Source organism: Puma concolor, unplaced genomic scaffold (assembly GCF_028749965.1).
Source record: "Puma concolor isolate L17-30 unplaced genomic scaffold, mPumCon1.1.hap2 unalloc_scaffold_30, whole genome shotgun sequence".
Taxonomy (NCBI): domain Eukaryota; kingdom Metazoa; phylum Chordata; class Mammalia; order Carnivora; family Felidae; genus Puma; species Puma concolor.
The window spans coordinates 141,072-166,557 of record NW_028240237.1 but is presented as its reverse complement, the minus strand read 5'-3'; the positions used below and the strand labels follow the sequence as shown (position 1 = coordinate 166,557).

The 25,486-nt window shown below is 37.3% G+C and overlaps 1 protein-coding gene across 1 annotated transcript in view; it reads right to left on the bottom strand.

Annotated features, from left to right (window-relative positions):
- Positions 1-25,486, bottom strand: part of LOC147571305 (EF-hand calcium-binding domain-containing protein 13-like) — a 151,803-nt gene that overhangs the window by 94,353 nt on the left and 31,964 nt on the right. Inside the window, 8 exon segments of the mRNA XM_086696436.1 lie at positions 1,054-1,125; positions 2,361-2,459; positions 2,698-2,736; positions 4,769-5,263; positions 11,069-11,140; positions 17,805-17,948; positions 23,201-23,225; positions 23,227-23,276. Of these exon segments, the coding sequence (XP_086552562.1) occupies positions 1,054-1,125; positions 2,361-2,459; positions 2,698-2,736; positions 4,769-5,263; positions 11,069-11,140; positions 17,805-17,948; positions 23,201-23,225; positions 23,227-23,276 (996 nt within the window).

The window sequence follows — 25,486 nt, the reverse complement described above, 5'->3', positions numbered from 1 at the left end:
GACACTACTTCACAAAACAGCAATGAAACGGTGACTGAGTTCGTGAATGAATGATTACAAGGTAAAGCACTCAAGAAATTTGCTAATAGTGTCTTTAAGAACACCACTTAAGCAATTCATGACAAATTATAATGTAGCTTTTTTTTTAAGTTTATTTATTTTGAGAGAGAGAGAGCACACAGGGTAGGGGCGGAGAGAGAAAGAGAGAATCCCAAGCAGGCCCTGTGTTGTCCACAAGAAGTCCAACACAGGGCTTGAACTCACAAACTGTGAGATCATGACCGGAGCCGAAACCAAGAGTCGGACACTTAACTGACTGAGCCACCTAGGCGCCACAATAATGTAGTTTTTAACATGAGACTTCATGTAAGTATGAGAGAAAAAATCTCTTCCTTTGGATTAATTTTTCTCTATCTGAGAAATCCTTTGGGAAGACACAAAAAGCTTATCTTTCCTTTTCAGCATATGAATAAACAAAAGGAAATAAAAACACCAAGGCTTAGTATCTTTCATTTCTCATGTTAATCTTGCTGAAAAATATTTAATTATTTGCATAAAAACCCAAAATCATTGCAAGCAAAAATTTTTAACAAACTGATTGTGGTGTTGATTGTATGACTCTATACATTTCATGAAAATTAGTGCGTGAGTGAGTTTTATGTATGTAAATTATAGCTTAATACAATTTTTTTTAGAAATGTTCTAAAACAAGGGAAACACAACCAGTATTTCATTCAAACAAGTTCCTTATAAAAAAATTAAAAATCAAATCACCCATCCATTGCTAAAAATGGGGCTAATCCCCTATTGGAATTCCTCATTACCTTACTCTACATTTGTGTAGTACTTTACAGTTTTTAAAATCCATCTAACAATTCTGTGAGGGAAGCAAGTTAGCTATCACTACCCTAATACATCAAGTTTTCATGGCTTGCCTGAGAATTTCAGAACTATTAAGTACCTACCCAAAAAGCAAACTCGGTTCAGTTGAACCTCTTTTCAACCTAACCACTTCTTTCCTCCAAATCATTTTAAAATAAATTTCCTACCTACCATCACATTCAGGGAGACTTTGCTCCTTGGAGAGAGCGCTCATAAAGTCATCTAACTTCACCATTCCATTTCCTGTAAAATAAAGACTTTAGATCATGCATTCTTTATATTTTTGCATAAAAGGTAAATTCATAGTTTCATACAACTATGAAAAAAAACTACTTCTTCACTTCATCGTAATTCTATTTCTCCTTTCATATCCTGTCTCTGAATTAGGTCAGTTCGTTTCATTTTGATAATTACTCAATAATTTTTAAACACCTATTATAAAGTGCAATGGACTGAGCTAGGTCCTCAATTTTTGATAGATATAGGAAAAAGGAAAGGTGACCATATAGATGGACCATGAGAAACTTAAGGAGTCTATTTCATACCATCATGAAAACCCAGTCAAAATGCTATCCATTAAGACACCTTGACAATACTGACCAATCCTGACAGACCCAAGTGTCCCCATTACTATCAGCTGATCCAATTAACTACCTATTTTTAGATATACACCCTCCACAGTGATCCTACCAATCCTGATAAGCAACATGAAAGGGCTCAATAATTTTAGTAGCACCTACCTACACCTTAGATTTTTTTTTTTTTTTAATCTTCTTTCCCATTTGCCTTAGCTAAGAAATTTTGCTCAGGTTCTAAGAATTCATTTCTAATATATTCCCAAGTCAGTCTTTCCCCAAAATGTTGCCTCTGCCCTCTCCTCAGCTGAACTTCTGTTGTGGATGGTTCTTACTTAATGATAAAACAACTTCTCCAATACAAAAGCTCTTCCTGGAAACTTAAAATCTGCCTTGAACTTAGGCTGGTGACTGGGATATGCTATTTAACATCTAGATGCTAATCATCTGCCTTGATTGGTTAAGTATCATTAGCCCTAAATTCCTAGTTGTAGCACTTCCTTACCATTTTGGAATCTCCAGTTATTTCTTCTTGGATGCTTAGGCTATTTGCTCAGAGATTTTTGTACCCCTTGGATTTTGTGCTCTTATTGCCTGAACCTCCCCACAACTGGGTCAGCCTTTCCAGTACCTGTCCCATACGGGAAGGCATAGCTAGGGATAGTGATAGAGTGTTACATAACAATTCTGAGCTATAAAAGGACTAGTCCCTCCAAACCAATCCATTAGGGCAGATTTTCCAGGAATTTTTTTTCCACTTTCCATTTTTATATCTGTTCTTTTAGAATCTTCTTTAGCATGGCCCATTCTGTTCCATTCCTAGTTGAGAACTTACTCCATCATTTAATACTATCCCATAAAAGTATCTAATTTTTTCAAAAAGTTTGGTATTATCAGTCTCACCATTTTGAGCAGTCTTTGCCACAATCTCCTTGAACTCTTTGTCTGATAAAGTAACTCCCATTGAAGGCAAAATGGACTGAAGTTCTTCTTTTTTTAAATTTTTTTTTTCAACGTTTATTTATTTTTGGGACAGAGAGAGACAGAGCATGAACGGGGGAGGGGCAGAGAGAGAGGGAGACACAGAATCGGAAACAGGCTCCAGGCTCTGAGCCATCAGCCCAGAGCCCGACGCGGGGCTCGAACTCACGGACCGCGAGATCGTGACCTGGCTGAAGTCGGACGCTCAACCGACTGCGCCACCCAGGCGCCCCTGACTGAAGTTCTTCTGTAGCAATGCAATTTTCTTGGAGTTTATTGATAGCTTCACAGATGTTTTCTAAATATACAAAATGTAGAAAACTATTCAGCCACAGAATTTATGTGTCTTAAGCAATAATTAGCACCCAAAGTCTTTAGCAATTAGAAAACAAGTTTTATCTAATTATTATTACCTCATATGACTGCTTTTTTCTTCGTATTTCTGTTGTGTCTTACATTATACCTAAATATTTCCCATATAGCTCAAACAGAAAACAATCTTGAAGTTCTATAAATGTTTATAAACTACTTGTTTGGAGGAACAGCCTGTTCCAGTGACCCAGCCAATGCTGCTTGGTTCTGATTAAAATATAATGAACGAGTTCAAGAGATCACAACAACAAAGTGTTTAGTTTAAATTCCAGGATTCCAAGCAAACAATGAGAGTTCTTCCCCTTCCCATCATTTTAGGCTACCATGTTTTCAGTTCACAATCTTCAAAATCATACAATCTTCGCAGGAGATACACATGGCCATCGTGAGTCCCCTCATATCATGCACTGAGATAGGCATAGTATCACTTCTCTGTAATTCCCACCAAAAATGCATAGCCTGAACTTACGAAGAAATATAAGGAAAACCCAAAATGAGGGACATTTTACAAATTAACTAGTCAATACTCTTCGAAAGTGTCATGGTCATGAAATTATCCTAGGTCAGAGGAGACTAAGGGACACGTGACAACTGAATGTAATGTGTGATCCTAGATGAGACCTTGAACCAGGAAAAATACATTTATGGACCAATTGAAAAAACTTGAATAAGATCTTCAGAATATAAATAATATTGTATCAGTGTCAATTTCCTGATTTAGTTCACTGTACTGTGATTATACAAGATCTTAACACCTGGGAAAACGAGATGAAGAGTATATAGAAACGTCTTTCCCTTTGTGTAATTCTTATGATTTAAAAATTATCATAACAATGAAAAGTTAAAAATGTTTTTAAAATGTATATCCAATGACAGTCACATTTCAGAAATGTTCAATTACCATCAATTTATCTTGAGAAGTTATACCAGATAAACGATTTCACACTTCTCTTTACAAAGAATATTAAGTATGGCAAAGGTTGGCGACACCAGCAAGATAGATAAGCGCTTTCTTCCACAGGCTTCTTCTACCCAAGGGCTAAATGCCTACTACTCCACTGTTCCTTTAACAAGGGTTTTCATCTTACTGGAATATAAAGAACTCAGAATTAGGAATGAGGCACAGAGTAATAGTAGCGTATCGGTAAAGGAATCAGAAAGAACATTGTTGTGCCTCCTTAAAAGAGCACATTTTCTGTTCAACTGAGTTGTTTAAAATATGTATTACTGTGTAAGAACCACTAGTATTTCACTAAGCACTCATTTTAACAATTGCCTTCAATATTAAATGCAATAAAAAGATAAGTCTCTTTCAAGAAAATAAACAACTTAAGTAACTTCAGCCAAGGACTATAGGAAGGAGTATTTAATTAAGTTCCACACACAGGACTTCTGTGATAGAGGTACCACGGAAGGAGGAAACTATACATTGGTTGGAAAACCTTGCTCATCTTGGAGAAAGACCATAACGCCCTGGGGAACCAAACTGTAAAATAGTAGTTATTTTATCTTTCCTCATATTCCCATGTCCAAAAGAGATGATATCTGAAGCATTATCATATCATATTGGATATGGATATCATATATTTAAATGATGGAACCTGAACAAAAATTTCACATAGACTCCTTACATATTTAGCTTAAAAATTATAAAACAAGCATTTCCAAAAGAAAACAGGCCCTCTATTTCTAGGGAACTTGAGTGAGTTGGATTAATCTCTGAATAAACTTCTTGGTCAAAGTTAGGCATCTGAAAAAGGGAACACAACCATCTGAAAAGGCACAACTTAAAACCACAGTGTTACATACACTGGTCTATATACCAGAAGTGGTGATTACTCATTAGTATTGACAAATGAAATGCAAACAACGGTCTAATCAATGGTTAATTCAGCTTGTTTCTGTGATGACTCAAGAACTCCAGGACCTATATTTTGACTTACATATATGATACTGACCCAGAGCATTCACTGCAATCTTTTCTTTCGACGAAACCTGTTTTAGGAGGCTGGAATGCCTTCTCACAGCTGGCTTCTGAAGTTTGGGGGTACTAAAATGATCACTTTTATCCAGAGACTTTTTGAGGCTTGTGATGCTCTTCAAGCTATGTGACGTAGACTTTGAGTCATGAATTTCAATCTTCTCTGAACTTTTCTTAAAGTTTATGCCATCCTTTGAATATGGTTCCCAGAATCCTATATCACTGCTATCAACCCCATTTAGGATTTTTTTTCTTTGCAAAGGATTTTTTGATCTTTTAAATTCAAGGTAATCATTATCCTCCATAACTTTATGATATTGGAGGTGTTTTCTATTTAACTTTGGGAATAATGATGGTTCACGTAGTCTGGAAGAGAAACTGCTTTTCATCCTATACTGTGGATAACATTCTGATATATTTGATAACTTTCTGTTTGAAGTAGACTCATCCAAGGCTGATGATTCCATAACTGCTAAGCAAGAGAAACATATTTAATTATTCTATTTACCTGTACCATTTGTAATAGTTTTTAAAAAGTAACAACTAAGTCCTCATGAAAACTATTCAAGAAATTATCAATTGCTTAAATAAACACAGTTTAAAAAGTTAAATAAGGTTAATATGTTGAAAAACTAACAGAGCTGATAACTAAGACTGAAATATTAACTAGGTTAAATATAATCTTCTGGGGGCGCCTGGGTGGCGCAGTCGGTTAAGCGTCCGACTTCAGCCAGGTCACGATCTCGCGGTCCGGGAGTTCGAGCTCCGCGTCAGGCTCTGGGCTGATGGCTCGGAGCCTGGAGCCTGTTTCCGATTCTGTGTCTCCCTCTCTCTCTGCCCCTCCCCCATTCATGCTCTGTCTCTCTCTGTCCCCCCCAAAATAAATAAACGTTGAAAAAAAATTTTTAAATATAATCTTCTGGTTTAATATATTTAAATTCTTTTATCCAAAGCTATTTGAAGTTACACCAAATCAAAAGTGATAGCCTACTGAAGTTTGTAGTTCTCATTCCCCACTCTGCCAATTTTGAAAGATTATAGGCTAAATATGCCAATACAGCTACAAATCCCTTAGTTATGAGCATACTGAAGTATAAGGAAGTTGGAGTGGGGAAATTTTTACTTATAAAATCAGAATACAGGGGCACCTGGGTGGCTCAGTTCGTTGGGCATCCCACTTCGGCTCGGGTCATGATCTCACTGCTCATGGGTTTGAGCCCCACATTGGGCTCTGTGCTGACATCTCAGAGCCTGGAGCCTGCTTCAGAATCTGTCTCCCTCACTCTCTGCCCCTCCCCCACTCACGTTCTGTCTCCCTCTCTCTCAAAAATAAACATTAAAAAAATTGTTTTTAATTTAACATCAGAATACAAATATTTACTCTCCTAAAGATTCTCAGTACTTGTGGGAAAAAATAGTTTATATATAAAATAACCTCTTCAGAAAGATATTAATACAATGTCCCACTGGGGCTTCCTTTATAAAATTCATCTGACGGCTCAGAATAGTACCTTACATTTGAATAACACATTTTAAAGTATTTCAAATGTTATAATACTTGATTTTATGATAGACTATTATTCTCCTCTTAGAAGTTTAAAATATGTTTGATCATTGAAGGCAAAACTTATAAAACATTGTCCGAAGCTTTCAGTGTGTATAGTGGTAATACATAATAAAATTACAGCTTAACGGAGGGAGGGTAAAAAGGTCTATATAATGGTAAAACTTCTATATTCCACTTGAAGTGGTAAAATATTTATTTTAGTATACTAGAAAAGGTTAAGTATGTATACTATAATCCTTAAAACAACCACTGGAAAAATACAGAGATATAGTGAAAATACATATGGAATAAATTCACATACTAAAAAAATGCTCCCCAAAAAAGAAGGGATAAAATGGTTGAAAAACAGAGGAAAAAATAGAAAACAAATAATAATATGGTATACCTGGTCTGAATGTATAAGTAATTACATTACATATGATTTAAACACTCCAATTAAAATATAGGAATTATACAAATAAATACAAAAAACATCACCCAACTCTGTGTGGTTTACAAAACACTTCAAGACTGGTGATATAAGAAGGTTAAAAGTAAAAGGATGGAAAATACTTACCATCTAAGCACTAATCAAAAGAAAACTGGAGTTATATTAGAATCAGAAAAAGTAAACTTGAGAGAAAAGAAAATTACCAGTGATCACATACATATTGCATAATGATAAAAGAATCAGCTCACCAAGAAGATAGAACTATTCTAAATGTGAATTCACCTAGCAACAGAGCTTCAAAATGCATGAACCAAAACCTGACAAAACTGAACGGAGAAATAGACAAATCTACAATTATATTTGGAGACAATGTTCCTTTCTCTATAACAGAACTAGTAAAAAAAATCAGCAAAGAGGGGCGCCTGGGTGGCGCAGTCGGTTAAGCGTCCGACTTCAGCCAGGTCACGATCTCGCGGTCCGTGAGTTCGAGCCCCGCGTCGGGCTCTGGGCTGATGGCTCGGCGCCTGGAGCCTGTTTCTGATTCTGTGTCTCCCTCACTCTCTGCCCCTCCCCCGTTCATGCTCTGTCTCTCTCTGTCCCAAAAAAATAAATAAACGTTAAAAAAAAAAATTTTTTTTAAAAATCAGCAAAGATACAGAAGAATGAATAACATGAATTATTATGCATGGGAGTGGGTATGTGATTATTAGGAATATCTATGTCAGAAAAGAAAAATTAATGAAAAAACTTCTACATCAAAGACAAAATTAGAATTCAAAATAAACTTTGTTTTTTTTTTTTTTTAATTTTTTTTAACGTTTATTTATTTTTGAGACAGAGAGAGACAGAGCATGAACAGGGGAGGGTCAGAGAGAGAGGGAGACACAGAATCCGAAACAGGCTCCAGGCTCCGAGAGGTCAGCACAGAGCCCGATGCGGGGCTCGAACTCACAGACCGTGAGATGATGACCTGAGCCGAAGTCGGACGCTTAGCCGACTGAGCCACCCAGGTGCCCCTCAAAATAAACTTTGAAACGTTCAGGTAAAAATAGCAAATTGAACAGCCTTCAAACACTCCATTTAAATTTTTTTTTTTTCAACGTTTATTTATTTTTGGGACAGAGAGAGACAGAGCATGAACGGGCGAGGGGCAGAGAGAGAGGGAGACACAGAATCGGAAACAGGCTCCAGGCTCTGAGCCATCAGCCCAGAGCCCGACGCGGGGCTCGAACTCACGGACTGCAAGATCGTGACCTGGCTGAAGTCGGACGCTTAACCGACTGCGCCACCCAGGCGCCCCAGAGACAGATACTTCTTTATTGAGAGAGCTGTCCTGTGTATTGTAGGATACTCAGAAGCATCCCTGGCCTCTCATCACTTGATGCCAGTAACACAGATTGTGATGACCAAAAATGTCTCCAAATGTTTCCAAATGTTCCTGGGGGAAGGGGAAGTTCAGGGTGGGGGGTGGGGGAAATCTCCAAATCATCTCTGGTTAAGAATCACTATCCTACAGCTCATAATCAGCTAGTTTTGCCCTCAGTCTCAGAGCTTCCAAATAGCTTTTGAGTTCACCATTCTCAAATATGAGTAGACAACCAAAGATCACCAGACATTTGAGGAACAGTTCTACAATGAAAAACAAACAGAAAAAAATACCTTGGAGGAGACAGAATATGAATGAAAAAGGAAATCTCGAAAGCACTGCAACAGAAGTTCGTAGTTGCAACAGAAGATATTGTTTGTGGAACAATAGAAATGCCCATGAAATAAGAGGAGGCTATTATAATACAATAACAGAGGGGAAAGAAATTATTGGAAATTTAAAAGTACAAATGAAAAACGAAATAGAAGCATTGGAAGATAAATTTAAGGAACTCTCTCAGAAGCCACCTGGGTGGCTCAGTCAGTTAAGCATCCGACTCTTGATTTCAGCCCAGGTCATGATCTCACAGTCGTGAGACTGAGCCCTATGTTGGGTTCTGCGCTGGGTGTGGAGCCTGCTTAAGACTCCCTCTCCCTCTCCCTTTGCCCCTCTTCCACTCCCACTCGTGTAATAAATATAAATAAATAAATAATAAATAAATAAAGCATAACAAAGAGATAAGAGAAAAAGGTTAAAAAAAAAAAAAAAGGAATCATCCCATTATGTCACATATCCAAATATCAAGATTTCCACAGAGACAGAAAAAATAGAGGAAAGGAAATCATCAACAAATTATTTTAATTTTCCAGAATCAAAGGACGCTGTATTCAGCACAATCGTTACAAAGAAACTTCTTTCCAGGAGACTTTCAGAAGACTAGAAAATATCCTATATGCTTGAAAAAAAAAAAAATCAGTGTCAAAGTCAAGAGTCAGAAAATTTTGCACTTCAATGGCAATACTGAAAACTAGAAAACATAGAAAATTATTTACAATCTAGAATTCTGTACCCAAACCATCCATAAAATACGAAGACAGAATCTGTCATAGGAGGAGAGAAGTGAAAAGTCTCCAGCATGTTAATGAAGAAAGATCTCAAGATGGCAGTTGCACACAAAATGTAGAGGGCAACAAATTCATACTGAAGAACATCAAAATACTCTAAAGAAGATTTCTTCAAGAAGACAAAACTACTAGAATACCTTGTGCAGACAAACTTACGAAGAGGATATTTAGACAGTTGGCAGAGTTTAAGCTTCAATCAGTAATATATATACTTTTTTTTTAAACCAAGCAAATAAGTAAGTAAGACAACTCAAAGAGGGAAAAATTGTACAGAAAGAGAAAGTAGCCACAAGATACTTACATGTGGCTCAGCAGTGAATAGTGTGTACATAAATATATTCACATAAATACAGAATTAAAACTTACTCAATTACCCTATGACTATATTAGGAGGATGGATAGGTATGGGAAGTGGATGTGGTGGGGACAGGGAAAATGAAACAGAGCTAAATCCTTATTTTTCATATTAGGGAGTTTACTAGGTCTACCCAAAATTTAAAAAAATCAACAAGAAGCAATACAAACATGTTATTTACAGTCATGAAAACAAATATCAGGTAATCAGCTAAAATGTTTGCCTCTGGAGAAACTGAGGAAAGGATCAGGCAAGAGGCTGCTCTATTTGTAGCAAGTTTATTAGAACTATATAATTCTTTTTTTTTAATCTTTTGAAATCTTTATTTATTTTTGAGAGAGGCAGAGACAGACTGTGAGCAGGGGAGGAAGAGAGAGAGAGGGAGACACAGAATCCGAAGCAGCTGAGGATCTCACGAACCGTGAGATCACGACCTGAGCTGAAGTCAGACGCTCAACCAACTGAGCCAAATTGAGCTTAAAATTATACACATAGATAATCTTGACCAAAGGATGTCCGGACAGAGAAAGAAAAGGGAGTGACACCATGTGCAACAGGAAGAGATTTTTAAAAACGTACTTAATGAAGAAAAACAAAACTAATCATGAATGATACTGAATAATATACTAAAAACAATTTTTAAAAAATGTTTTAATGTTTATTTATTTTTGAGACAGACAAAGCACAAGCAGGGGAGGGTCAGAGAGAGAAAGGGAGACACAGAATCTGCCTCAGCCTCCAGGCTCTGAGCAGTCAGCACAGAGCCTGATGAGGGGCTTGAGCTCACGGACCATGAGATCATGACCTGAGCCGAATTTGGACATTTAACTGACTGAGCCACTCAGGCACCCCTATATTAAAAATTTTTAACTGTCAATGTCAGGATGTCAGAATGACCCACAAGTTGCAAATTACGTTTTTTTTTCTTAGTGTTATTATTTTGTTTTAAAGTTGACTTCATGTTGCAAAATATTAAGGGAAAGATAAAAGAAAATTATGGTAGTTACATAATCAATACTGATTAGGTATGTTTAGGATTTAAACTTTTATCTAAAGAGTTAGAGTTTAGAGTTATCTATGGGGGGGGGTGCACACGGGTGGGTCAGTCGGTTAAGCGTCCAACTTCAGCTCAGGTCGTGATCTCGCAGTGTGTGAGTTCGAGCCCCGCGTCGGGCTCTGTGCTGGCAGCTCAGAGCCTGGAGCCTGTTTTGGATTCTGTGTCTCCCCCTCTCTTTCTGCCCCTCCCCCGCTCACGCTCTGTCTCTCTTGCTCTCAAAAAATAAATAAAACATTAAAAAAAAAATTTTAAAGAGTTAGAGTCATGGGGTCAGAGAAGGCTTTCAGAGTCCATATGATAAAACCTACAAATTAGGATTTAATTTAAAGGCAACTTATTTATAAATAATACTTGCTGTAGCAACGAGAGCTCACTTACAAAAATCTTCATACTGGTGCTGTAGTTCATCCAAAATAAATAGAATATCTCTAATATCCACCATGTGGTTACCTGTAATAGAAAGAGTAAGTTCAAGTACTGTTATTTCTTTTTTGAACACAAATCTAGTTTCCATCCCATTCTAATACAAAAACAACACAGAGATGTGTGAAAGTAGGAACAGAGGTTGTGAATAATATCTAGAATTGTTAATAGCTCAGTACACACTGAAACATAAAAGACCATTATTGTCTTTTTCCCTTAATAAAAGAGTTTCCCATCAAAAGAAATTAGTCACATTTTAAGCTCCACAGCTAGGTAATCAGGTTAATATTTCATTCATTTAATAAATAGTGTTTTGAGAATTTACTATAGGTAGAATTTCAAGTTTTAGCTCTTTTGTCTTTCTCACTGGATTGTGAGCTCTTCAAGAGTACAGGATGTCATTTGTTTCCCCAATGCCTAGCAAATTATATACTTCCTAGCACTTAAAAACTAATTTTTTTGAGGGGCACCTGAGTGGCTCAGTCAGTTGAGTGTTTGACTCTTGATTGGGGCTCAGGTCATGATCTCAGAGTTCATGGGTTCGAGCCCCACGTTGGGCTCTGCGCTGACAGTGCAGAGCCTGCTTGGGATTCTCTCTTTCCTTCTCTCTCTGCCCCTCTCCCACTTGCACTGTCTCTCTCTCAAAATAAATAAACAGACTTTAAAAAAATTATTTTTTAAAAATTATTTTTGATAAAACAGGGAGGGGGACAAAACATAAGAGACTTGTAAACATGGAGAACAAATTGAGGGTTACTGGAGGGGTTGTGGGAGAGACGGTGGGCTAAATGGGTAAGGGGCACTAAGGAATCTACTCCGGAAGTCATCCTTGCGCTACATACTAACTAATTTGGACGTAAATTTAAAAAAATAAAAAATTAAATTAAAAAAATATTTTTGAATGAATAAATATACTAAAGGCTGTAAAGAATCATGCAATGTCTACATTGTGGATAGCAGTAAACCATTTACTTGGCGTCTTACACATGTACAGCACTCCCATAATTATAACTTCCTACCATTCCTGCCCTTGCCTCTGTCTCAAACCATTTTCCTTCTTGGACAGTGTATGACAGAGAATGGGGTCAGAGACAGTGACCTCAAATAATGTTGTTCCAATTGGACACCCAATAGTTCTTGCCTCCAAATGTCTGGCTTCGCTTGACATCCAAGGTGAGTGAGAAAGACCAGGTGTTGACTTACCTACTTATAAAAATACTAGGGGGGCGCCTGGGTGGCGCAGTCGGTTAAGCGTCCGACTTCAACCAGGTCGCGATCTCGCGGTCCGTGAGTTCGAGCCCCGCGTCGGGCTCTGGGCTGATGGCTCAGAGCCTGGAGCCTGTTTCCGATTCTGTGTCTCCCTCTCTCTCTGCCCCTCGCCCGTTCATGCTCTGTCTCTCTCTGTCCCAAAAATAAATAAAACGTTGAAAAAAAAAATTAAAAAAAAAAATACTAGGTTCGTTCTTCAGCCTATGCCTAAAAAATCAACTATTCAGTTATAAGCATAAGCAAAGACCCTGAAAAGAAGATGCCAGTTTTTAAAGTGCCTTTTGAGTCCAAGAATTATTATATACACTATGGTTTCGGTGTTGGGTAAGATTGCTTCATTCTGCTTCTTTAAAAATTGGTAAGCTATGTCAGGTCCAGGACTTTAAATCACTGCAAAGCAAGTAAGTATTTGACCAACCAAAGAAGTGCTAGCCCAATTGATGTTAAGTTGTCTTCTGATTAGAACTGCTTCTTACATTCTGGGTTTTTGTTTTGTTTTGTTTTGTTTTGTTTTGTTTTGTTTTGTTTTGTTTTAATTTTTAATGTTTCTTTATTTTTGAGAGAGACAGAGACAGAATGCAAGTGGGTTGGGGCAGAGAGAGAGGGAGACACAGAATCTGAAGCAGGTTCCAGGCTCTGAGCTGTCAGCACAGAACCTGACATGGGGCTTGAACTCATGAGCCACGAGATCATGACCTGAGCCGAAGTTGGACGCTTAACTGACTGAGCCACCCAGGCGCCACTCTTACATTCTGTTTTTTTATTTTCTTGGTACTTATTCTCATTCTGTTCTTGGTTGTGGTTCTAACACCCCAGTGAACTTCTGGAACTTCTGTAGAGTCCATATCCCAAGTTCTTAGATCAAAGCATAAGTCCTAAAATCATTCAAGGCTTCAGCCCTCAAACTCCTGAATTTGATCAGTGAAAAGTATTCTGTTGGATCATCCATAAATTAATCCAATGGAGAAGGCTGTATTGTTTATATCTGGTCTCTACTTAAAGAACTCCCCTTTCTGGAAAGAGGTCCAACATTGCAGTGAGCATGCAGTAGCCAACCATTTACAGATTTACTAGCTCTCGCTCAAATTTATTCCTTCTTCTATGCAATGACAAACATTTCTCACACACCTCTAAGACAAATACTATCCATTTATATAGTCTCTGGTGGCCAAATAAGCATTACAGAATCTGAAATTACTATTTTGACCCCTACCTAGCTTATCAAAACCTCAATGAATAATTCCTGGTTGAGACTGAGACAATCAGTATAGTTACAGGTAGCATTTACTTCATAAGAGAAGTTCAAAACAGCTTCCCACTCTTACATTTGTCCTTCTGGAGGAAGCTCATATTGGAACTTTCCTTTCCATTCAACCTGGAAAATGTAACTATCTAATGTGAAAAAAAATTATCCTCATCATCAAAGTCATATTCAGGGCAACATTACTTTGAAGGTGTAAAATGACTATTAACACATTTCCATAATCTCCACAATAGCTCCACAATATCAAAGACCTTCTCATCAAAAATCGTGCTAGTTACTACTTTTCACCCAGTTCAATTACTAGATCGGTAAATACCACGAGAGAAAAAACTACTGCACCAATATCCTATCTCAGAAACCAAACTACCAGAACTGTCACACAGTGATTTTCCATATTCCTCTTGCCAGATCTTAATGAAGCAAATGCTTGTTGGACTTCCTTGCAAATTCCAGCGGCATTCCTCTTCATCATGCATACTCATGAAGATATTCTCCATGGTATCAGTATTGCTCCAAAAAACCAAACCAAATACAAAAACAAGATGTTAAAACAGTACCTATACCAGGGTGCTACGGCTTCCACTAGTGGGATAACTGACTTATATCACTCCTTACTTCAAAATTCTGTCACAGAAGAATCCATATCCACTACCGGGGTAACCCAAAACTTTTGGCATTCTGAGGGTGTCCTTTCCTTTAATGTTTAAGTAAAATAGCCCCGACCCCACACCATACATTATATGAACAGCAATCAATACTCCCTCCAAAATTTGAAGATTCCTGAGTGCTTTATACGCTGGCAGTTGATTTTCGTTTTGTTTTCTATTCCCGTGGACTCCTGATCTCTCTCACATTATCACATCCTATAGGTGCTATCTTCTCTCCACCCCAAGCCTACCTAACACAGAACCTACAGACCTTTTTCCTTGAAAAAGAAAATAGACCCACCATATGACTAACACAAGGCTATTGTATATAACCAACTCTTACTAGATAACTTGAAATTAATGAGAGTCAGGGATTTCTTTATAGCACAGCAAGCACTACATAGTATTGTCCTAGAGTTCTACAGCCACTCTCTATTGATTGCTAGAACCCCATCCACTCTCAGGTTCCCTCAGTGTTCCTCTTCCAGCTGCCGATTAGCCACTGTTGTATTCTAAGTTCCTGTCGTTTTCTTATATAGAGTACTTTACCTTACCTTTTTGCTCAAACTAGGTATCTCCCAATAGGCTTTAGCTCTCATAATCAAACATACCTGTTAAAATGATTTTCCTAGTCAAAAGACAAGGACCTCCCCAATGAGGAATTTTACCTTAAGTCACAGCCAGGTTATTAAAAATGACAAAATGAAAAAATCTTATTCTCTCTGGTTGGAGGAGATGGAGTGAAGGGTGAGACTTATTAATTCATTCAACATATATTTGTTGAGCAGTTAATATGTGCCATAAGCACTGTATGGAGTACTGAGGATACAATATTGAGCAAAAGTACACATGATATCTGCTTTCTTGGTATTTCGTCTTATCTGAGATACAGATCTTCACAAAACAATAAGAAATAGGGGTACCTGGGTGGCTCAGTCGGTTGGGCATCTGATTTTGGCTCAGGTCGTGATCTCGTGGTTTGTGAGTTCGAGCCCCGCATTGGGCTCTGTGCTGACAGCTCAGAGCCTGGACCCTGCTTCAGATTCTGTGTCTTCCTCTCTCTCCCTGCCCCTCCCTCACTCACACTCTATTTCTCTCTCTCAAAAATAAACATTGAAAAACTTTTTAAAAAATATAAGAAATAAAAGTTGCAACTGTGATTAGTGCTGTGAGAGTGTATGAGAACTTGACCTAGTCAGAAAAGTCATGGAAGCATCCTTAAAGAATAGAGTTGAGTTTAGATCCAAAGTATAAGTAGTAATTCACTAGGAGGGGAAGAATGCTCCAGGAAAAGAAAAGACTATATGTAAAGGCTATGGCAGGAGGAAGCCTGGTATATCACTGAAACTCTAAGAAGGCACAGTAAGCAAAGCAGAATGTGGTCTGAGATGAAGCTGGAGATCTAAGGTAAAGGCCAGACATTGCAAGTCCTTGTACGTGACCTTAAAGGGCTCTTCATCCCAAGAAGTATTATTAGAGTTTATGCAAGGAGGTAACATGATCAGATGTGTGGGTTTTTTTTATTTTTTTTATTATGTTTATTTATTTTTGAGAGGGGAGGAGGGGCAGAGAGAGAGAGGGAGACAGAATCCCAAGCAGGCTCCAGGCTCCGAACTGTCAACACAGAGCCCAACATGGGGCTTGAAACCACAAGCCTGAGATCATAACTTGAGCCAAAGTCGGACACTTAACTGACTGAGCCACCCAGGCACCCCACAGATGTGTGTTTTGAAAAGATCATTCTGTCCATAGTGTTAAGGGGGATAAGACTGGGTGTGGGTGGGGGCACCTGGGTGGCTCAGTCGGTTGAGCGTCTGACTTCGGCTCAGGTCATGATCTCACAGCTCGTGAGTTCGAGCCCCCCGTTGGGCTCTGTGCTGACAGCTCAGAGCCTGGAGCCTGCTTCGGATTCTCCCTCTCTCTCTGCCCCTAACCCACTCGCATTCTGTCTCTGTCCCTCTCAAAAATAAATAAACATTAAAAAAAAAAAAAGACTGGATGTGGGTGGACTTGTTAGGATGAACAGTGATGGTCCTAAGGAAAAATTATGGTAACTCGGACTAAGGTAATGGTGGAAAATAGAGAGATTTAAGAGATATCTAGAAGTTTAAAATAATAGTAATTCACAACGGTTGCATGAGGAGAACAGAGAAAACAGAGTTGCCAAGGATAATTCCCAGGTTTCTGCTTCCTATTTCTTGAGACTATTCTAGTGCCAATAGGTTCTATTTAATTCCTACAACAATCTATGATATCAGCATAATTTTTCAGTTTAGCTCCCCAAGTACAAAGCCTGGAAATCCAGACCAGAATTCCATAAGCCAAAAAAAAAAAAAAAAAAAAAAAGCCACAGTGGTTTCATATGTAATTTCTGTTGCTTCTGGTAGAGCATGCCCTAAAGGCTATTTAATAATATGACTTGAGATTAAGCTTTAAAATCCCTATTTTATGGGCATCTTTATGCTCCAGAACATCCCTCCACTTATGTCTATCAACCCAGAACTCACCATAAATGACTACCTACTAAAATTCATGCAGCCTGGTTCTATCTTCACAGTACATCCCAGCCACCAAAGACCCCCTAAAAGCCACCACTGACAAATGACAAAAACCTGTGGAAGCCCATGGAAAAGGATGCCATGTCTGATAATGTTCCTGCCATATTTACACAAACTGTTCCCTCAGTCTAAAATGTCTTTCATTACCACCTTCATTACCACCTTCAACCAACTAACCCCTATTGATCCTTCAAGATTTAGCTCAGACATCACATCCTCTGATGATCTTTCCCTGGTGTTTCCAGTATACATTTGCAGCCTAACTACATTCTATAACAGTATTTGCTATACAACATTATCATTTTCATTTTATTTGACTCTTTCCACACTAGAATGGGAACTCCTTTGGAAAAAGAAATGTGTTCTATTCATCTCTGTATCACCTTGCATAGTTCCAAGCACAGTAGATATTAAATGACTATCTGACTCATTAAATACATGGATAATCAATGAATCAATCGTTTATCAATCCATTATTATCAGACACCCCCTGGTGACATATAAACATATAATACAAAACATCTGCTAAATATCTCCATAATGTTTTTTTAAAAATCTACATTTTGCAAAGAGTAACTGAATAGCATGAGAAGATTGTGTAATCAAAGCTATCTAATAAAGTTAAAAATTCAAGAAATTTAGGTCTCCTAATTTGTGAAGCCAATGCCCTTGACATTAAAGAAACCATCTCTCCACAAACAAGAAATGGAAAAGAGAGGAACGTTTGAAAAGAAAATAAATACATTTTTTTCTTACATTTTTATCAAACATACCAAAATCTAATAATTTTAGAAATTTCTCATTTAATTTTTCTAGACTATCTCTTACCACAGACACCAGTAAGCAATGTTGATAGGTGGCAAGAGGTAAGAATCAAGAAGGAGAGATGAAGGATGAATCAGAACACTGATATCCAAGAAAGATATATTTACATAGTAATTCAAATAACTCACTGTCTATACTAGCATGTTTTATCACTTCCTGAAAAGTTTCAGGAATTACAGGAATATCCATGCTATCCAAAACAGCAGCCAGTTCATCAGTCGCAACTCGACCACTTTTTATCCTACAGAAAATCTTCAAGGCATTCTGGAATGCTGCAAAAATATAATAAACAAAGAAGTTATTTTATCATGAGAATCAACAGCTTTTCTTGGAGGGGCTGATTTTGTGTCAATAGCCTACCAGGGTACAATACCTTTCCATAGGCATAGGGTTTTCTAAAAATGTACCTGCAAGTAGGCATTTGCCCAATTCTGACCACATTCCTAATATAAAATGTAATTTTTGCTATTATCACTACTGATATAATATTAGCAAAGATAGGTGCTATTTATTGAATGCTATTTATATGCCAAACATTGTGCTAAAAGCTCTGGATTATCTCATTATACTATATTCACCGCTTAGTTAAGCCTTGTAACTAAAATAATTTCATATCTATCAGTGGTATAATCTATAATAGCAAGGCAGCTTAATCTAAAATTTGAGGGCATCATTAATTGTTTTAAAATGTAATTTAGAAAAAATAGTGTAAAAGAAAGAACAGAACAGATGCAAAATTTCTCTTCAGATTTTTTTATATTACAAAGAGTTTAGCAATGGTTTAACCACTATTTAAAGGTCTTCTATTTCTCCATAGAAACTTCATTTTCTTATGCTAACAGTCCTTAACATCAAAAATGAATTGGAAAGATTTGCAACAATATGGATAGAACAAGAGTGTATTGTGTAAGTGAAATAAGTCAGTTAGAAGAAGACAAATAGGTTTTCACTCATATATGGAATTTAAAAAACACAACAGATGAACATAGGGGAAGGAAAGGAAAAATAAGATAAAAACAATAAGAGACTCTTAAATACAGAGAACAAACTGAGGGTTGCTGGAGGGGAGGTGGGTAGGGGGATGGGCTAAATGGGGGAGGGGTATTAAGGAGGGCACTTGTTGGGATGAGCACTGGGTATTCTATGTAAGTGATGAATCAGTGGGTTCTACTCCTGAAACCAATACTACACTGTATGTTAACTAATTTGACTTTAAATAAATAATTTTTTTTTATTTTTTATTTTTTTATTTTTTTTTTCAACGTTTATTTATTTTTGGGACAGAGGGAGACAGAGCATGAACGGGGGAGGGGCAGAGAGAGAGGGAGACACAGAATCGGAAACAGGCTCCAGGCTCTGAGCCATCAGCCCAGAGCCTGACGCGGGGCTCCAACTCACGGACCACGAGATCGTGACCTGGCTGAAGTCGGACGCTTAACCGACTGCGCCACCCAGGCGCCCCTAAATAAATGATTTTTTTAAAATGAATTGGAAAGAACACAGCTAAATGAAAATATTCATATTAATGAGAGAATTTTCCCTAAACAGATGTCCTCCTTAAAATCTAAACAGATTGATACCTGCGTCCTAATGCTAAATTTAAGTGATCCTCAGACTACCGCACCCCTTAATTTGATAAGGAAACACAATTCCCATAATCCACTTCAGAGAGCAAATCACTTTTTGTCAGACTACATTTTCTCGGAATTCAGGATATAACGAGCCTACTGATCCACAAGTTCTTAGATTTGCACAGTCATGGAGGAAGAACTGGGCATTATTCACTCATCCAACCAACCAGTTGTTATTGACCAGGCGAGCAAAAGTAGCAGAGGAAGGACCTCTGAGAATCCTCTCCTCCATAAAAGCTGTGAGAACATGGACGCAAACTGTCAGAATCAACTTTTTTCAAAACTCTGGCTATAAATCAAAGGCTTAGAGTCATCCAAAGAGTGTTTTCTTTCAGAAAAACGGCTGAACCTCAGTAATCGTGAGCTTTGTGGCATTTTAGCTTGCCATTATTCCCATCTTACCATCCCAGCTTCCCAGGAGCCTTGAAAACTAAGAGCCTACCCTCATGATGAAAAACAGCAGCCTGACAGCCAATGGAGAAGAATGAGTTTGGAACTTCTTCAAAGCCCCATTCTCTAAGAACTCTCATTATTAGACCTGCCTTGTGGCTCCCTGGAAGACCCTACTTGCCAAGCTGCCTTATTTGACGGGACTCAAAGCTTGCCCAAGGCAAAGAGCCTTTTCCCTGGAAGTACTCCTCAAACACAATCAGAGGCAATTAGTTAACATTATAACTGTCTGAAGTGGTGGGTAATAGTTGGAGCAAGCACTGGATGTTACATGTAAATGATGAAGCACTAAATTCCACTCCTGAAACCAGTATTATACTATATACTAACTAATTAGTTTAAGTAAAAACTTGAGACAAATGAACCAAAACCAGTCAGATTCAGGAGCCTGGCTCTTAAATGCTATTGCTGCTCTTCCAATGACATACTAATATTTTTTAAGATTAAAAAAAAAGTTTTTTTTTTGGAGAGAGAGAAAGAACAGGGGAGAGGGGCAGAGGGAGGGAGGGACGGAGGGAGGGAGGGAGGGAGGGAGGGAGGGAGGGAGGGAGAGAGAGAGAGAGAGAGAGAGAGAGAGAATCCCAAGCAGGCTCCATGCTCAATGTGGAGCTTGACTTGGGGCTTGATCCCACAACCCTGGGATTGTGACCTGAGCCAAAATCAAGAGTTAGATACTCCACTGACTAAGCCACCCAGGGGCCCCGACACAATGATTTTTAAAAATCAAATAAACCCACAACTGTACAAAGAAGAAAGATAAAAGCAACACAAATTTCCCATCCAGGGCATGCAAAAAATGATGGATTTTGATTCATATCCTACTTGGATACCTTTCTATGTCTCTTTACGTTCATCAACGATTGTGAACATTTCACTCAATTAAGACAGTACATATAGTATACTGCCTTTTCACTAAAAATATGCCATGGACCTATTTACAAGTCAATAAATGTAGATTCATGCCATTAAAAAAAAAAAAAAACAATTGGGGCAAATAATAGGCTAGCAAACAAGCTTAAAAGGAAAATCTGGGAAATGAGATGTCTTTGAAAAGTTCCAACATATTCCTGAGCATCTAGATGGCTGCACACATAAACAGGTCTGTACCCAGGAAAACCAGAGTAGGTTCTGAACTCTCAGGTCTGGCTTACGTTGAGGATATACACACGCAGAAAATGAAGGCTAAGGAAGAGTTGAAAACTATCTGTTTGAGTGTTGAAGGCATGCCCCAATGCACACATAGGGTCCCTCTGGTTCTCCTCTACCTAATAATTGGCAACTAATTTTGCCTTAAAAGGCACTTAAGGACACAAGCATACATGTATAAACTATAATGTGAAAATAAATATGTATGAAATATAAGAAAAGATATTCATTGTGAAAGTGTCTATACTAGGAAGATAATTAGAATCAATAAAGGATTAAATAAATTATAGTATATCTACATTTTTCAGACACCATGCAGCTATTAAAAAATAAAAGGATCGAGCACTTCGGTGGCTCAGTTGGTTAAGCACCCGACCCCTTATTTTGGCTCAGGTCATGACCTCATGGATGCTAAGATCAAGCCCCACATCAGGCTCTGCACTGACAGCATGGAGCCTGCTTGGGATTCTGTCTCCCTTACTTTCTGCCCTTCCCTCACTTGCTCTGTATCTCTCTCTCTCAAAATAAATAAAAATAAACTTAAAAACAATTTTTTTTTAAGTAAAAGGCTGACCTACACTTACTGGCACGGGGAAAATTTTCCAAGACATATTACTCAGTTAAAAAAAAAAAAAATCATGCTAGACAACAAAGTACATAGCATGATCCCTTTCTCTTAAAGTATAAGATGATCATATTTTCCCCTTTTATTTTCTTAGGGTCTCTTGATTTCTACCTGTATGCTTGATCTTTTCACTTGCCTCTATAAGACCCAGGTACTCTAGTTCTCTTCTGCCTAGTAACTGATAACTCATTTTCTCTTACAAAATATGTAATATGTAAATATTTATATACATTCATAAGTGCATATAATAAAAGATGCTAAAGTCAACATTAACTTTAAGATAGGAAGGATTAAAGAGGGTATTTTACATTTATATACTATTATATTGCTTGGATATTTTACTAAAAATAGTGTATTTGAGAATTAGGCATACTGTTTTAAGAGGAAGAAAAGAAATTTGGCACTTCTTGGTTGGTCTCAGAACACTGGACCATAAATAAAAAATAGGTCAAAATAGAAAACCAGAACTTCAAAAACAAAGGAATACATGATAGCTCAACTGGGGCTCGACAAGCAGGCCGTACTTAGGTACCCAAACACACTTACAAATCTATAGTCAAGAAAAAGCTATAAGCTGAAAACCAAGTAGACAAAGAGGAAACCCAGTGCTATAGGAGTTCATCAAAATGCCAAGTAGGAAGAAATTCAAAGAGGGAAAGCAAGCCAAGCATCACATCTATATTGCTAATTGATGCATACGGTAATGTATTAAATAACATTCACTACATTAATGAATAAACATTAAAGAGTTTTCTTGCCTCTTGCTTCTTATCCAGGTATATGAAGATTATCACATTCATATATCCTTGATTCCAAGAAAGTACAGGCTGGTTGACAGAAATATATAACCCCAAGGACAGATTATAGGAATTTGATCTTGCCTAATGGCAAAACCAAGGAACTGGTTTCTGTTTTGATTTGTTCTAACACAAAGAACTGTTAAAATTAGGTCACAAACCCTAGAGATTTCAGAATATTGGAAGCACTGTTTCTATCAGTAACAGGAATATTTCTTCCAATCACTTTCTTTGCTATTTACAGGAGTGTAAACTAAACGTTGTTAGGAGATCCATCAGTGTCTGAAACTTTTAGGGAGAAATACAAGCAGATTCCAAAGAGAGCAAAGAAAGTACTATTCACATTGGAGAAGAAAGCAGATATGAGATTTCAAAGGGAAAAAAGAAAAAAACCACATGAACAAAGAAAGGCCTGGAAACAAGAATGAAATTGGCATGTATAGACATTTGTGTCTCTAACTGGAGCACGGGGTTCTTGCCTGGAAAAGATTCTACCAAGAGGAAAGTGGCAAGAAAAATTATAAGGGGGTGAGGAGGTCAAGCATAAGGGTTTGGACCACATTCATTTCATCACAGGAAAAAGCATCTACATTTTTGGGCAGGAGAATGATATGACAAAAATCGTGTGTTAAGAAAATCTAGCCGTTGCATGCAGGAAAAAGTGGAGATTATGGATAGAAAATTAGGATACTGTGGACAGGTTTTTAGTGCCTTTTATGAAATAACTCGTGTCGAATTTTTCTCAACCTAGGCTACAGGGGAAAACACTATGTGAGAGATCTGAAAAAAACATAAATCCATATAACCATCCCACCCTAAAATCAGTGACAATCAAAATCATTCTTTTCTGCAATTTTGAAGAATCGTTTTTTTACCTGGATCCTGGGAGACCAAATAACAAAACATCATTCACAGTCTTAAGGAAATCTGAAAAATCCAGCATTCCATTAACTATAATAATGGTTCAGAAACAGAAGGAAAAAACCTGCATTAGCAAACTCATTAAGAATATAAGATAAAAATGCAAACTAAAAATGTGAGTAGAATTAACTGATAGTCTAGAGGAGCACTAACATTAAATATAGACTGTAAAAAGAAAACCTATCATAAAACATAATTACACATTTTAATTATGTAGTAAATAGTGCCCAGCAATAATCAAAATGATATAGACTAGAATTTAAGATACTGCAATATTCTTTACTCAAAGCTCTAATTTTTATACTTGTCATTAGATGCAAAAAAGTCATGCAACTTGTCAATTTTACATATATAATGGTTTTACCTGAAAAGAATAGGACTGATTTCATTGTGTTCTAGCTAAGACCCTCTATACCAGTGGTTTTAGGGGAGATTACAGATCCAGATGAGACTCTAATGAAAGCTTTGCCTCAAATCATTCCATCTCCTTCTCTCCTCTCCTCCTTTCCTCTCTCTCTCTCTCTCTCATTACACACACACACACACACACACACACACACAAAATGCATTGAACAAATGCACAAAATATTGCACAATATTAAAGTCTTCACCCAAAAAATCCTCTCATTTATCGTGCAAAAAGTAATGCCTATTTATTAAAAGAAAGAAAGAAATCTAAATTGTACAAATGAAAATTTCAGTAAGAAATTATTGCTTGGTTTGAATGAGAAGTTGAAATTATGGAGCTTTTTTTTCTGCATGATAATGCACAGGTCATCTCTGATGAGCAACTAGAGCTGAAAATCCAGATTTACAAAGTGTGACAAAACACAGAATCAGGATTCTTCTGTCTCATTTTCTAGACAAGCATAGATCTGCGTCAAGGAACATCTGAATTTTTCAAGATTCTTCAAGTTAAATAACTCTAACGTCATTTTCCTCTTCATATAGTAAATGAGGCCAATTTGGAAAGGGTTTATCTGTGTTTGGAAGAAACTTATTATAAATTTACATTTTAAATTAATGTAATCTGAACAAAGTAACTTATAAAAGAACATTTCAGTGCTTCTGGTGGTCTGCAGGCTTCTACTGTCAGAGAAATTGACAAGGCTTAGTTGTTCTCATTGCTAAACCACAGAAACAGTTTCTGGATTGGAAAATTTGTCAAGTTGTCTACCTCGAAATTTCTTTTTCAGTGTCATAACTTGAGAGTGGTTTCTCCTTTCCTTCAAAGAAACAATGAAACATCTGTGCAAATTTCAATCAATTATTTTGATTTGTTTTCTGACTTCTATGTGACTTAGGTTTAAACAAAAACCTTATAGATAAAACATCAAGAGCACAATCCATACAAGAAATAGTTGTAGACTAGACTTCTTCAGAAGTATGAACTTAAGTTGAAAGATATTCTTCAAAAATTGGGGTGCCTGGGTGGCTCAGCTGGTTAAATTCCGACTCTTGATTTGGGCTCAGGTCATGATCTCACAGTTGGTGAGTTCAAGCCCCGCATAGGGCTCTGTGCTGACAGGGCAGAGCCTGCTTGGGATTCTCTCTTTCCTCTCTGTTCCTCCCTTGCCTGTGCTCTCTCTCACATATCCAGTAAAGGACTCGTATTCAGAATATATACATTCAAAACGCAATAGTAGGAACACAAACACATTTTCAATGGGCATAAGATATACAGGTAGCAAAAAAGCACATGAAGATATATTCAAAATCATTTGATCATTCAGGAAATGCAAATTAAAACCACAATGAGAAAACACCATACATCTATTAGAATGACAATTTTTAAAGGCTCACCAATTCCAGGATTGACAAGGATGAGGAGCATCTGAAACTGTCATAAATTGTTCATAACAATGTAAAATAATTCAGCTGCTTTGCAAGCACAGTTTAGCAGTTTCTAAAAAATTCAAATATACCTACCATATGACCCAGTTATCCTACCATCAGGTATTTACCCAAGATAAATGAAAGTATATGACTACACAAAGACACATAAATGAATGTTTACACCAGCTTTATTTGTAATAGCCAAAAACCAGAAACAATCCAAACATCATCAATTAAGGAATGGATGAACAAATCATGGTACATCCATAAGAGAGAACGCTGCTTAGCAATAAAAAGAAATAAACCTGATATGTACCAAAGCATAGATGAATCTCAGTATAATTACGCTGAGTGAAAGAAATCAAACTAAAAAAAATGAGTACTTACTGCATGATATCATTTAT